Genomic DNA, 15,636 nt, shown 5'->3' with positions numbered 1-15,636 from the left:
AAAAAGCAAAAAAAAAAGTTAGCTCCTTTTCTTCCTTTAAGACTCAATCCAGGGAGTTCCTGGTCTGCCTCCAGGGTCACAAACTTGACTAGTATCCATGAGGACTCTGGTACGATCCCTGGCCTTGCTCCGTGGGTTAAGGATCCAGCGTTGCCTGAGCTGTGGTGTAGGTCCCAGACGCGGCTCGGATCTGGTGTTGCTGTGGCTGTGGTTTAGGCTGGTGGCAACAGCTTGGATTCCATCCCTAGCCTGGGACCTTTCATATGCTGCAGGTACGGCCCTAAAAAGCCAAAAAAAAAAAAAAAAAAAAAAAAAAAGACTCAATCCAGGTGTGACTCGTGAATCAAAGGCAGAGTCTCTCTGTGGATGCGGGGATGCTCAGGCACCACCTGCCTCAACGATACCTCCCCCCTCTTTATAGCACCTATTTGTTGTTTGCATCCTGAAGGCTTGATGTGCGGTTGGCCCCCCTTCGGTAGCTGCTGGATTCTGGAAGGTGGTAGCAATGGCTAAAGGGAGGTGACAGGTGGAGTAGGATGAAGACGACTCAGAATTGTGGAAATTTAATCAGCAAGGGGGCATCTCCTCATCTCCCTCTTTAGCGTGATTTGGATATATTTCAGAGTAGCTAGAAGAATTAAAACAGTCAAGTCATTCGTAAAAAAACAAAACAAAACAAAAAAACCCCACTTCATTTACAGCAGCTTCTGTCCCATTCTCTCTGGCTTTCCTCGTCTACGACAAGCACAAAATTGGAAGATCCAAGACAATCGTTGGAAATAGATGTCTGAGCGTCACATTAAATTAGCCCTCAGGGAAAAGTCCTGAGAAAGATCAGAGTATTTATTTTATCTGGATTGGTCAGCTCTGCTCTGGCACAGACCTCCTTTAAGCTCTAGATATCTGAACAGAGACCTCAAGAAATTTCCTATCAACATGTGAAACCTCAGAGGCAAAGCTATTTTCCCAGTTACACCAGACCAGTGATGTCTAAACTGGCCACACAAACTGTTGATGAAGGGCACAAGAGGATCTGTTGGGTTGAGAGAAAAAAAAATTCAAGCTTTCATTGATATTAAAAATCCTTTAAAAATGTCTAGTTGCGTGTATCTATCATATATCCGCTAATGGAACATGGGTGTAATTAGCAAATGCATAGGCATGCGTGATGCCGTCCATTTTTTTGTGTGTGATGGGGTTAAGGTGGTTTGGGGCCTAATGCACTCTCCCTTCCCTCTCCCAGACTGTGGTTTTTGAACTTGCTCTCCCGAGCTAACGTCAGCATGCTCAAGAGGAAGCAGAGCTCCAGGGTGGAGGCCCAGCCGGTCACTGACTTTGGCCCTGATGAATCTCTGTCGGACAACGCGGACATACTCTGGATTAACAAGCCAGTAAGTCGCTTTTGTCAAGTTTGGAGAAGCAGACACGGGTATAAAGGATACTTGATTCACTTTTTTTCAAAATGCAGGTACCTTTAGCTTTGAGACCTCCGTGTGAGCTGCAGTTGAATATGGATGAGTCTCGGAGTCTGCAAGTAGAGGATTTGAAATAATGAGGTGCCCCCATGAGTTATAATAGAGGAGACACCGCATGGCGGTCTTGCTCCCCTCTCTTCCCCTCTGTGCGTGCCAACCTCCAGGTCACAAGGTGTTGAGATCACGCCACCTGTCAGGCCCCCGCAAAGCCGCAGAGCAAGTGACTAAGCCGTTCTACCAGACCTCCTGGCCCGACGTGCTCCCCACGCATGACTCCGAGGAGAGAATCATGTTTGGAATTAAAGGTCTCCTTTGGAGCTGCAGGTAGAGGGGAATGAGCTAGTGGGTAGTGTCTCTGAAGAACCTTGTCACCCTCTCTGCCTAATTAAGCTGATGAGAACTTGAGGGAAGACCGGCTACACCACGGGTCCTGGTACCCGCCAGTCTCGCAGCCAGAGCTGGGGGCAGAAAGGCACGAGACTCAGCCCTATGTTCCCACGTAGGACAAACTCCGTTATCCACCTCCCAACAGGGGCTGACGTCAGGAAAGATCCCTCTGCTCTTGCGGCCAGTCTTTCCTTTCTTTGACCATGATAGAGACGATGGGCCTTGGTCCCCGTCCTGTCCCCTCGAATCTGCCCTCCAGACTGCTTGTCACCTGCTCACATTCATTTCCACATTTCTGCTCACGTCGTCCTGCTTTATAGTCATGGAAACATCCTTGTTGCCTACAACGCAGATTAAAATGCTTCCCTGTTAGCTACAGGGCTAATTAAAATGCATGAGTCTTACATGCAAGGCTCTTTGTATTTTGATCTCGCTTGTCCAGCAGCTGCCCTTTCCTGTATCGACACACTGTCCACTTAGCCGTGGTGTCCTACTCCTCCAAGATGTCCAGCCTGTTCAGATTGTTTCCTTTGCCTGGAGGCCCTTGCCCAGCAGCTCAGCTCAGTCAGATGCCCCTCACCCATGGAGACTGGCTCAGCTGTCCCCCTGCCCCCATAGGCTCTGAAAGTTTCCCCATTGGACCCTCCCCGCCGAAGAGGGAATGAAGCCCTTCTCTCCCCACTCACCCTCCTTGACACTTACACAGAAGTAGACATTCTGTTGCACATAAAACCAGATGTTATGCATGTCAGACTGAAACGTCGTGATGAGTCAGAATGGTGCTGTGTCCACTACTGTGTCCTCAGAGCCTAGCATGACTTCTGACACATAGTAGGTCTTCCATTCCTGGGAGAGAGAATTTGAACCCAATAGAGAAATCAAGCACGAACTTTTTCCTACGGCCCCACCATGTACAGAGCTTTCTGAGAACTTCTGAAGAAGGGAGTTTTATAGATGTCACCTTGGAAGCACTAACTAGAACAATTAATGCTTAATGAGAATTTGTTCTTCAAATTCAAAACAGTTGTGTTGTGGGAGAACTTATCCTTGGGTGTTCTTTTATGTGATTAAATACTTTGTGTTGGAGGCCCGGAGGGGGCTAAATTCACATGCTGATGTTTATTGAAGCTTTCCTAATTGGCATGAAAAGTACATCAACCTTTAAAATGTATTTAATCATCAGTGACTTATATGCTATAGAATTAGCAGCATTATGTCTTCACTCAGATATTACAACTGTCAGATTAATATTACAACCCACTCACCAGCCTACACATGTCTGAGCCTCCTCAAAGTTCTGACAAGCTTTTCCGTTTTTCATCCTGGGTGCTTGCTAGCTTGTGTAGCTGCAAGGTCCGTCTACTGTGTGGCCTGTGCATACGCAGGATAGTCAATAAATAACAGATGGAAATTCTGCTTAGGAATGGTGTACTCGTTAATTACATAATAGTATTAATTCTGTGGGCTTCGCATGCAGAGGCATTTATGTGCGTTATCCTAGGTGTTAGGATAAACCTTTTATGTCCTACACACATACGCACACATATGCACATTTATCTTTCTAATTCCTACATCTTTATGTTAGGGTTAAGGAAAATCTTCAGCATGCACAGTGCCAGAATGGCACAAAAACGTATTTTGGGGCATTTGGGAAGAGAAATCTGGGCTAAAATTGTACAAAATTTGTTCTCCAAAGTAAAAAGGAAAGTTCTTTTATTATTAACCTTTGAAAATATAGGATGACAGCAGATTTTAAAGTATATTTTTATCCAAGGATGTTACATATGCGATACAACAGTAAGAAAACCCTAGGAGTTCCCGTCATGGCACAGTGGAAACGAATCCGACTAGGAACCATGAGGTTGCGATTCGATCCTTGGCCTTGCTCAGTGGGTTAAGGACCTGGCATTGCCGTGAGCTGCGGTGTAGGTTGCAGATGCGGCTCGGATCTGGCATTGCTGTGGCTGTGGTGTAGGCCGGAGGCTACAGCTCCGATTAGACCCCTAGCCTGGGAACCTCCATGTGCTGTGGGTGTGGCCCTAAAAAAAGACCAAAAAAAAAAAAAAAAAAAAAAAAAAAAGAAAGAAAAAGAAAACCCTAAATATGGGAAGGATTACACTCATTTATTTTAAGAAACATTTGGGGTCTACCAAGATGGGCCACTGTGTTAGATTTCAAGGAAGTTGCAGTAACTATAATGTGGTCCCCGAGTCCGGGTGCTCATAGTACATTAAACAAGTGAAAATGTAATAGCACGTTAAGTTTCTACCTGTTTAAATTGAATCAGAATCTCCCTATGTTGTGGCCTTGTGCCTTGGAACATATAAGAGGCACCGGGGTAGCCTGACGAGGTTCACAGCGAGCCTCTGGTTCTAACTAATGCAAGACCACAGACAAGCCCCTTAACCTTCCTGAGTCTTCGTGTTTTCCTGTGGACATTGGCTGCTTTGAGAATTAAATGATGTGAAATATGTGAAAATATTTAGCACCTTATAAGTCTGTAATGCATTGGATTCCTTCCTGTTCTCCCTGCTGGCAAAATATTTTCCTCTCAGTATTATGTTTTCCAAAGAGTGTAGTTCACAGCACAAGCCCAGGATGTTTCATGGCATCAGATAATAACTCTGGACCATCTCTGCAGTGGGTTCACTCTCTGCTGCGCATCTGTGCCATCATCAGCGTCATTTCCGTCTGTATGAACACGCCCATGACCTTCGAACACTACCCTCCTCTTCAGTACGTGACCTTTACGCTGGACACGCTCTTGATGTTTCTCTACACGGCAGAGATGATAGCGAAAATGCATATCCGGGGCATCGTCAAGGTGAGTGTTTCTGTGCTATTTCAACTAGAACCCCGAAGGCATTGAAACTCTAAATCAGTGTGATATTTTTCCACTCATTTCAGTAAAGCAAAACATCTCTTTATTTCATCAACATTGAAGTCCTTTTAAAAAGGGTGTAACTCCAGATATTTGGTGGAAATGTGATACAGAAGAATATTTTCAAAGTGAAATAAATCATGGAAGGCTCAAAGCCTTGGAGTCTCTGGGAAGGAGTGAGATGGTCCCACCACTGGCTTCAGTAAGGCCAGAGTAGGGGTTCCTCACGCCCCCCCTGCAGGCAGATCACACCACCTCACCCAAGGGAGGCACCTGTGGATTTATGGGATGAATTTGCAGTGTGATGATAATCAGCGGGCTATCTTTTACCGGAGGCCTTCTAACGCCATAAAGAGGTCAAAAGAAAGCGCTTGAGATGGAAAGGAATTCCAGGACTGTAAGAAAAGGAATGTGTAGCATGAAATTGGCACTGTTGGGAGACAGAAAAAGAATAAATAAAAGAAAAAGGAAAAGAAAGAAGAGGAAAAGGGAGCGTATTTCTGTTGTGGGATATGTCATCCTTCGTAACACTAACCTTCGCTAAGGCTACAAATATTATGAGGATGATGCTGTCTCTAAAGAATTTTGAATTGTGCTATTCAGGGAGACAGTGGTACAATGAAATAGCAGAATGCGAATTAGGGTCTGACAAATGACAGATTTGACTCAAATCCTAGCTGTTTCATCTACCGGCTCTATCAGCCGCTCACGTTAGGTCGTGTTGACGGAAGAGGGTCTTACCGAGTAGCAGGACCTCAAGACTTTAACAAGGCAGTGCCTTAGATGTAGTTGTTGGGTCAATTTCGCTGCTTCTCTTTATAGGTAATTCAATTGTGCGCTTTAAAAAAGAGGGACCACAGACCATGCACTTTTAGTTGCAATGCTTAAAAAGCATTTTATTGTGGAAATTTGAAAATTTACACAAAAGTAGAGATCGTAGTTGTAAGGAATCCCCATAACTCAGCACCAACAGTTATTAATAGTTGCCCAGTTCTATTTCGTTTTAATGAAACTGAGAAATCCGATCATTTCAGAAACTCCTTATGCATCGCTGATAAAATCTTTTTTTACATATTACATCTAGCACAATTAACAATAATTTCTTAATGTAGGCTAATAGCCAATCTGTATTCATAATTCCTCAATTGTCTAAAATATTTTCTTTTATAGTTAGCTTCTTTGAGAACTCAGACTGCACAAAGTATATTTGTTATATTTTAAAATCACGTTTAAGTCTCTTTAAATCTATTACGTATAGGCACACATGCCCCACAGAAAATTTTCCATGGCATTGATCCAGTGGGAAATGAGTCTTTTGTAGAATGTTCTGCATTCTAGATTTAGAAACTTGCTTCCTGGTGGCTTTCTTTAATAGTTTCTGTTGGAGTTCCCGTCGTGGTGCATCGGAAATGAATCTGACTAGGAACCATGAGGTTGTGGGTTTGATCCCTGGCCTTGCTCAGTGGGTTAAGGATCCGGCATTGACATGAGCTGTGGTGTAGGTCACAGATGCGACTTGGATCCCACATTGCTGTGGCTGTGGTATAGGTCGGCAGCTGTATCTCCGATTTGTCTCCTAGCCTGGGAACCTCCATATGCCATGGGTGCAGCCCTGAAAAGCAAAAAAAAAAAAAAAAGTTTCTGTTTATTTCATATTCCCTGAACCTTTTTGACTGTCAACCAGGAACATACACAGGTGCCTCTTTCACCATGTGTTCACCACAAAATAAGTTGTCAAACTTTTTGCTATTTGCCAGCCTGATGGGAACTCCGACAGAAACTATTAAGGAAATCCACCAGGAAGCAATTTTCCAAATCTAGAATGCAGAACATTCTACAAAAGACTCATTTTCCCAATGGATCAATGCCATGGGAAACAGTTGACGGTTCTGTAGTTTTAATTTGCATTTCTGTTTTGAGAGTGAGGGAGAACCTGAGTCTATATATATAAAGGCAATTTTCAGGTTGTTATTATTTTTCTTTCATATCTTGGACACACTGTGTTAGGACTAATAGTCCTTTGTGGTGTAGGTTGCAATTATTTTTCCCCATTCATCATTGTCTGTGGCTTTGCTCGTGGTTTTTGTGTCACACACACTTCTTCCTATCGCACATCATGGGCAGTCTTTCCATTCTGTCAAGTCTGTTCTTGCATCTTAAGGAGGCTTTTCTAGTTTTCCTCATGCAGATTTTGCATTTTTTTTTAATATTTATGCTTTGATATTTTATCTTTTTGCTCTTGATGTAGGGTCTTATGTCTTTTTAGTACATATTCTTACTGTTGTTCTTTTAAATGAAGGTCGTTGGGTTTTTGTTTGTTTGTTTGTTTGTTTTTTAGGGCCGCACCTGTGGCACATGGAGGTTCCCAGGCTCGGGATTGAATCAGATCTGCAGCTACTAGATTACACCACAGTCACAGCAACGCCAGATCTGAGCTACTTCTGCAACCTACACTGCAGCTTGCAGCAGGATCCTTAACCCACTGAGCGAGGCCAGGGATCAAACCCACATTCTCATGGATACTAGTCAGGTTCTTAACCCACTGAGCCACAATGGGAATTTCAGGGTTGTTGATTTCTATATATTAAATCTTGCTACTTAACCAAATTTACTAAATTCTTGTATTATTTATATAGTTTTTTCATTCATTCTTTTGGTAATTCCATAACATCATATTATGTTCAAATAAAGACAGATTTGCCTGTTTCTTTCCAATTCTCAAGTCTCTAGTTGCTGTCATTTATTTAATTGGGTCAGCTAATACTGCCAACAAGATTTTAAATAGTTTAGCGCTACTGAACATCTTTGTTCAGCTCCTAGCTTTTCTAGAACACCTCTAGTGTTTCCTCATTAATTAATTTGAAGGATTCGGGTTTGAAGTATGAATGTTTTATCAGGCTAATAGCATAAACATTGATTCCAACTTTGGAGAGTTGTATGATAAATAGTTTTTAAATTTTGTTGAGTGATTATTTTTCTCTTTTGCTCTTGAAATAATGTGGATTTCCTAGTAATTGAAATGTCCTTACATTCCCAGAAAAAAGCTCAGCTGGGTCATGACATAGTTTTGTTCTTTTTTTTTTTTTTCATTGTATTTGTTATTATTTTCCTTATTTAAATTTTGTCTAATCTTTGTCAGGTTTTGATATTAGATTTTCTGTGTGTGTAGTGTGTGTGTGTGTGCGTGTGCACTTTTATGCTCTAAAATAATCTGAGTAATCTTGAATAATCTGGGAACTCTTTTTTTTTTTTTTTAACCTAAAATGTTTGATAGAAATCCCCTGTTACCCAAGGAGACAGGTTGGCGGGGAGCAGGGAGAGGGATGGACTGGGGCTTTGGGATGGAAATGCTGTAAAATTGGGTTGTGATGATCATTGTACAATTGTAATAAAATTTATTGCGTTAACCTCCTCCCCGGAAAGAGAGAAAGAAAGACAAAAAGAAAGAAAGAAGAAGAAAGAAATCCCCCATGAAACCATCTGGTCCTAGTGCTTTTTTGATGGAACTCCCTTTTCTATCTACCAGGGAAATTGGTCTGTTTAGACTTGGCTGATCTGTTTAATGAAGTAAATTTTCTTAGGAAATTATCCATTATTTAGCTTGTTTACTTTATTAACAGACAATTGCTTAAAATAATTTTAATTTCCTCCGTTGGATTAGTATTTTCTCATAATTTTGAATTTTGAATTATTTCAATTAGTTTCCTTTGGTTAGGTTGGCTGGTATTTTGTTTTGTTTTGTTTTACCTATTTTATGTTTATTTTGTTGATTTTTAAAGAGAAGCAGCCTATTTCTTCATTCATTCATTCTAACTCATTACTTTTGCTTTTATCTTTATCAGTGTCTTCCCTTTATTTGGTTTATTTGGGGGCCTATTTCTAGATTTTTGAAGTTGTTCCGCATTTTCATTTCCTTTTTAAATGACTTTTTAAATGATGTTTTACATTTCTTGTTAAAATGGTTTTTAAATCAAAAGGCTGCTCCATTGCCTTTTGGTTTAAAATGCTGCTGCTGAGGAGGTGTGTTTTCCTTCTATGAGATTTGATCTTTTAAATACAAAAAGGGTCTTGCCTTTATTAAAGTCAATAAAGCAGCTTTCGGAGAATATGTCTTGGCATATTTTTCTAGGTACACCATGTGATATTCATTTATTCTGTTTCGTCGTGTTCTTCAGGATTCCTTTAACACTCCAGTTGCACCAGGATCTGTGTTTTGGTCTCTGTTTGTTATCATTTTCTTTAGCTGTGTTTTCTGTCTTTTTCATTTTTCTCTCTTCTGTACTATTTTCCTCACTGCACACTTTACTCTTATGCTCCTTTTAGGTTACTTTTCTTGCTAACGTGATTTTTTTTCATTTCTTTCTAATTATTTCCTGAGCACTTTTCTGTCTTCTTTCACAGTCTCCTATTATTTAGACATCATTTCTGTGCTTTTCAATTTCTAGTTTGGTGATATTTCTGTAGCTTTTTAAAATTTCTTATTTCTTTATTTATTTTTGTCTTTTTAGGGCCGAACCCATGGCATATGGAGGTTCCTAGGCTAGAAGTCGAATTGGAGCTGTAGCCCCTGGCCTAAACCACAGCCACAGCAATGCCAGATCTGGATCCTTAACCCACTGAGCGAAGCTAGGAATCAAACCCGCATCCTTATGGATACTAGTTGGGTTCTTAACCCACTGAGCCACAGTGGGAACTCCTTGACTTTTTTCAGAATTCAGGTTGAATGACCAAAGGCATGCCATTTTTCTGTAATAAAAGTTTTGTTTCTTAGGTTACTTAATGAATTAAGCCTCAGATTTTACATCATAAAAATGACAGCCGGTGTCACTTTAATTGTCACAGCCTAATGAAAAAAAGAACAGAGGCCGACGTTATACATAAATTCATTCCAAGTGAACAGAGCACTGAATGAACAGAGATTTTAATTTTAATAGTTTAAATATTAGATGTGAACGCAGTCGTTAAAAAGAAATAATTTGATTTTTGACCAAATTGGTTTCAAAATGCTGTAAATGAGCCACTTCCAGGATTTCCTGACTTTCGTCGACACTTGCATGATGAGGGAGTTCCTGTCCTGGCTCAGCAGAAACGAATCCAACTAGTATCCACGAGGATACGGGTTCGATCCCTGGCCTTGCTCAGTGTGTTAAGGATCCGGCATTGCCATGAGCTGTGGTGTAGGTCGCAGACGAGGCTCGGATCCCGTGTTGCTGTGGCTGTGGCGTAGGCTGGCAGCTGTAGCTCCGATTCAACCCCTAGCCTGAGAATTTCCGTATGCCAGAGGTGCAGCCCTAAAAAAGCAAAATAAATAAATAAATAAGTAAATAAAATAAAAATAAATAAATGTATTATCTCACTGAATTTTCTCATTTGTGGCCCCTCAAAAATCCTCACTCTATTAATATCATTTTTCTACTGTATAGTTCTGCAAACATGCATGTTTATACAGATCAAAGAGTAAGCTGGAACTGAGATTACATTCTTATATTTAAAACTTAACATATTTTCCTTTGAATATATCTCCAGGAGTAGGATTGCTGGATTATATAATCCCAAACTCCTAATTTACCCTCCTACCCCCACCCCACTCTTTTCCCCTTTGGGGACCACAGGTCTGTCCTCCGTGTCTGTGAGTCAGTTTCTGTTTTGTAAATGAGCTCATTTGTGCTGTATTTTAGATCCACCTATAAGTGATGTTATATGACATTCGTCTTCATATACAACTCTTTAAAATGATCCCTCGCCTGGGCTGGCAGTGTTGTGGTACACGCAAAGTGATAGGTGTAGGTATCGGTAATACTTAAAGTGATATGACCTAATCTGCAAGAAACCAAACCCAGACATTTTATTTCTCAAGACAAAAAAACCGACTCTGTAGCTTTCTAGTATTGACCGCTAGTTTTACTGAGCTGGTGGTTTTTACCAAATATGTGAAACTATAGGTACTATGTGTATGTAACACATTCGGGATGTTGAGCTATTGAAGAGGTAAGTGTAATATCCTCTGAGAGAGTCATGGTTTGAAACCCAAGTACAGTCGTTAAGTTTCCCTTAATCACTGAGCAGACGCTGCTTGAACCGCTGCAGTGAACTTGTAACTTAGACGAAGGAAGGGAGCAGAGCATTGCTCCATCATCAGAGAGCACACCGCCACTCCGTGGATCTAGTTTGCACACTTTGCGTTTTGCATCCACTCTCTTCCCCCAAACAGCATGCTAGGCAGCATGTTTTCAGAAAACAGGGACCTATGTTCCATTATCTCAAATGGGAATATTAGCAATGCATTACAGCTACCCCAGCCAATTTCTCCAAATACCACTAAATTGCTCTCTAATACTAGGTAATAGCCTACCCGCACATTTCTGTCGAAAAAACAGCACACACCCATGGCTCCATCATTCCTACTTGTTGAATTCAGTAGTGGATGTTTTGTGTGCACCCAGCAAAACTGGGAACATGTGTTCTTATGTAAATAAGCAAAGAAATAATCTGTTAAAGTGCCGGAGTTCCCTCTGTGGTGCAGTGGGTTAAGAATCCTCCTGTGTTGACTCAGGTTGCTCCGGAGGCACAGGTTCAGTCCCTGGCTGGACACAGTGGGTTAAAGGATCCAGTGTTGCAACAGCTGTGGCAAAGGTTACAGCTATGGCTTGGATTCAGTACCTGGCCCAGGGAATTCCATATGCCATGGTTGCAGCCATTAAACAAACAAACAGAAACAAAACCTCTCAAAGCTTTTATCTACCATATTTCCTTGAATCTATGAGGTCATCCATTCTCAGATGAGGAATCACTTCACAGATCCTTAGAAAGAAAAAATACTGCTAATTATACGTTGATTGTAAGTTGTAAGACTGTAATGGATGCATCGATTACAAGACGCATCCTAAGTGGTAAACGGTGGTGGGGCAGCAGAGCCTGTGTTTTAAAATTGATGAAATAAGACCAAGTGGTCCTGCATGAGTAGACTCAAGTCGTGGGTCCCAGGAAAGGAGAATCTTCAAGAGGGAAGATGGGGACGAGGAGGTGCTGATGCAGGTAATGTGTTTCTATTGTTAGGAAAATTTAAAAAAGCCAGCAGCTAGCCCCAAAGAACAACAGAGCTGTACCTGTAGTGCACACTGTGCCTTCTGGCAGGATTCATGGACAGCTTCAGGGTTTCCCCTGGCACCTTTACAGATTCGTTAGAGTGAGCACATATTTTTGCAAATGTACACATGCGAATATTTGCATGGTGAGAATTCAGATAGTGAAAAATAAACCTACAGTATTTGAGGAAACTACTGTAATTGTGGTCTGTAAAAGGTATAGAGCGGGGAGGAGGCACCAAAAAATAGAGAAAAAAATCTGCTGTGGGATGTCAGAGATGTGTGGAAGAAAGAGGAAGGTGAAGTGATGTCTTGATGGATGAGGAGGTGTGGTCTCAGGCAGGGGTGATGAGGGGAGGGAATTAAAGGCTTTCACATAGAGAGAGAGCGCTCGAGGCTTTGGGAAGCCCAGGCTTGAACAGCCTGGAGCCTTGGAGCGCCCTGCATCCTCAGAAGCAGCAGGTGGGGTATTGAGGGGATCCTGTGCAGGCAGGCCGGCTGCACCACGGAGGGTCCTGCATCCCTGTGACAAGCTCAGGCCCCTTCAGTGGTCAGCTGAGACACTGAGATGCTTTGGGGATTCAGATCACTATCGGATTTGTATTTGAGGAGTTCACGGTGGTGGGGGGGGTCACCTGCTCCCAGCCCCACAGGAGAGAGAAATTGAAGCAGAAAGTCCGTCTGGCTAGACATGTCCTTAAAACTTTTTATCAGAGGAAGATATTTGTTTAAAGGGTTTCACATCTTTTCTAATGTTCCTCAAGCTTGACTAGATCTGCCAGTGAATGTCCATTCCCCAATAATTTGTTTCTAACTGGCTCCCCCACTAATTCCTGCTCTGAGAAGCCTTCTAGCTCACCAAAAACCTGGAGGCAAAAATAAACCTTTGGGATAATATACGTTTGCGTTGGTGCAAAGCGTCCCATGTATTGCAGCCTGTGAATTTTTCAGACAGTTTGCAGTTGTCTCTTTTTTATCTGGCAGCAGACCTGGGTGGAAGTAGCATGCATCCTCTGAGCCCTGTTGCAGTAATAAATAATAATGCTAAGACAGTGACACATGGGCCCTGGGACCCAGGACAATAAATCATGTGCTTGTGAAACTGTATCCGTGCATATCATTTTATAACTGCAAACTGTATCCCTATAAATGCCGCCAGATGAAGGTGTTTGGTTTCTTTCCTTGTTAAATACTTGCAGGGCAGTTTAAGTTCCTCTCTTATACCGTATAATTGATTGGCAGCCTCCAAGTATTTACCTTTATAAAAACTGACAGATGGCTCTTGAACACCTCATCTCCTCAGGCACCAGCAGGCTGATTTCTGCCCTTAACTCAGGCAGTCTCTGCTCTCCCTTTCTTATTGATGAAACAAACAGATTAAAACCTTTCTTTCATATTGAAGGCATTAAAATTTCTCAAGGACCCCTGGGCCTCCATGTGTTAGGTTCTAGTTTTGCAAGCAGGGAAATGAGACAGTGTGTTATTTGCAAATATTGTAACTTGAGCATTAATACAGTAGGTTTTAAAAAGGATCTTGGGATGTACTGATAAATTGAATCATAGCACCATTTAACCAGCTATGGCGAAGAGTCTTTGAAAATACAAATTGAAAAAGAGGCAACTTGGTAAATATACCAGACACAAAATGCAGTATGAAATTAGGTAACCAAATGCAGCTTTGGACTGCTAGCCCTCCAGTAGTAAAACCAATCTACTGACACCCTGTTGTGGTCTCAGGAAAGTGCAGTGTTTATTGCAAAGCCTAGTGGGAATACCAGTGGCTAAATGCTCAAAGGAGCCCCAAATCCCTGAAGCTTTCAGGGAAGGGGTTTTAAAGGCGGGGTGACAGAGAGAGTTAAGGAGCATGTGACCAGCCAGCTACCACCATCCGGTTCCAGCTGATCTGGGGTCTAAGTGCTGGTGACCAGCATGCAGTTAATGTCTTCAACTTGGAGAAAGTTTTAGTCTCCACAAAACAACTCAAGGATATGGCTCAGAATATTCTCTGTTGAAGAGGAACTAAAGGTCCTTGACTTTGCTTTATGGCTGCACTGTTATTTTGTCTTGTTAGAGTGTTTCCTTTTATTTCTGTATCTTCTCACATCTCTGATTAAATTTACTCTGTGGAATTCCTGGAAGACCTAGGGGGCTGGAGCTTTTCTACAAGCAAGAGGCAGAGGGCATAGCAGGGTCCTGCTTGGCTTCAGTTACATTTCAAAGCATCAAACTTCAGAGTCTCTCTATTCTGTTTATTAAAAGGTATTTGACACAGAGCCTTAGTGAAGATTGGTAATGATTGATATGCCATCAGTTTCAATTCAGTCATATTTATGATTTCATTAGAATGCAAAAATTATATAAACTTTGACCTGATGTCTATTTGGATGGTACGTAGGCTTTGTTGATTCAGACTGCGCTAAATAGGAAATATCCACAAGTTATTTTATCTGTGGTCTTTCATGGTCATGAAGAAAAAGTTTTAACTCTAAGGTACCACCTTGAAAGGTACTCCATCTTTCTCTCTTTGCCACAGAGAATCATTTCTCGTAAGGAGTGATGCTCGTAGCTTCAGCAAATGCATCAATGAATGGATTCATTTGTGAAGCATCTGCGTTTTCTTATTCCTCTCTACATTGTCATCTACAGAAGCTCGTGTGTTTATCTGATCTTTCACTCACTATCTGCTGTATGTCACCTCCTGTGCTAGGTGGTGAGAATACCACCCAATATGGTCTGGTTTCATGTTTCAAGGTGCTGCTAATCTTCAGAACAAACTCAAACATTTCCAGTGGGGTACAGACCTTTTTTTTTTAACGCAACACCAGAGAATATGATTAGAGAAGATTTAAGTAGGAAGCCCAAACTACAACACCTAAGGTATAAATTCATTAGGCACCTGGATGAGAATTACAAAGGGCTGTTCTGTAGGTTACACAACATGAACCTTATTTATATATGTGAGTTCAGTTGTTGGTCATTGCACGATGTTTTCAGTGAAAGCGCTGATCAGAGCAGGGTGTGGTTGGATCAAAGTCTGGAGGAAAGCAGTTGGCAGAGACCACGGGAAGTTTTTCAGGAAGACAGAAGAGCATGAAGAATAAAGGATGCTAAAGGATAAGAGGTTTTAAAAATATATGGGAAAAACTGAGTGTTACTGGCCTTTGCGTCCCAAATCACTATAACACAGCTTATTAAAGGTTTTTATAAATATTGATTAACTCCTGGAAACAGGAGCCAAAAAATAATATGTGAAACTTCTGCTCAATGGATTATTTCACATATTATACCAGGAAAGTAAAACGAAGTCAGTTTTACTTGAGCATTATGTACCATCTAGTGTATGGAGGGCTTCTTGGCGACAGGCAAATGCCACTGTGAATTTCTGGAATATCTAAAGCAGAGAACACGCCGAATAATGCAACTCAAATGACTTCATAATTCAGAAACTGTTTTCTGTGTTACACAGTAGAAATTTTTGCTAAGCCAGCTCATAATATGAGGTCAGTTGAAATAGAGTGTGTTTGCATGCTTTTGTTTTATTTAGGATCCCCACCGGGGCTTCTGAAATGATTTAAAATAATCCATCCTTTCATGTACTTCAAAATATAGTCTAAGTCAGCTTTGCAACCTCAATTTGCTTAGCAAACAAAGTTACGTAGTTCATAAGAAACAACAGTTTGGCCAGCTCTGTTATTGATAGCTTTACGTGGTGAATTTGTGAGGCCCAGTTTTGTCAAATGTGACTTTTTGTGCCAGCTGACAAAGTGATTTTTGTTAAAGCTGGCATTTTCACCTTTTTCAAAATTTA

The 15,636-nt window shown here is 41.4% G+C and overlaps 1 protein-coding gene across 4 annotated transcripts in view; it reads left to right on the top strand.

The window, feature by feature from the left end:
• Positions 1-15,636, top strand: part of NALCN (sodium leak channel, non-selective) — a 312,666-nt gene that overhangs the window by 20,025 nt on the left and 277,005 nt on the right. For all 4 annotated transcript variants that reach the window (XM_021065878.1, XM_021065879.1, XM_021065881.1 and 1 more), the window contains exons 2-3: positions 1,244-1,391; positions 4,504-4,686. In XM_021065878.1, the coding sequence (XP_020921537.1) occupies positions 1,284-1,391; positions 4,504-4,686 (291 nt within the window). In that variant the 5' untranslated portion in view covers positions 1,244-1,283. The remainder of the gene's footprint in view (positions 1-1,243; positions 1,392-4,503; positions 4,687-15,636) is intronic.

Source organism: Sus scrofa, chromosome 11, assembly GCF_000003025.6.
Source record: "Sus scrofa isolate TJ Tabasco breed Duroc chromosome 11, Sscrofa11.1, whole genome shotgun sequence".
Lineage (NCBI taxonomy): Eukaryota > Metazoa > Chordata > Mammalia > Artiodactyla > Suidae > Sus > Sus scrofa.
The sequence above is the reverse complement of the archived record's forward strand: the minus strand, read 5'-3'. Positions and strand labels throughout refer to the sequence as shown.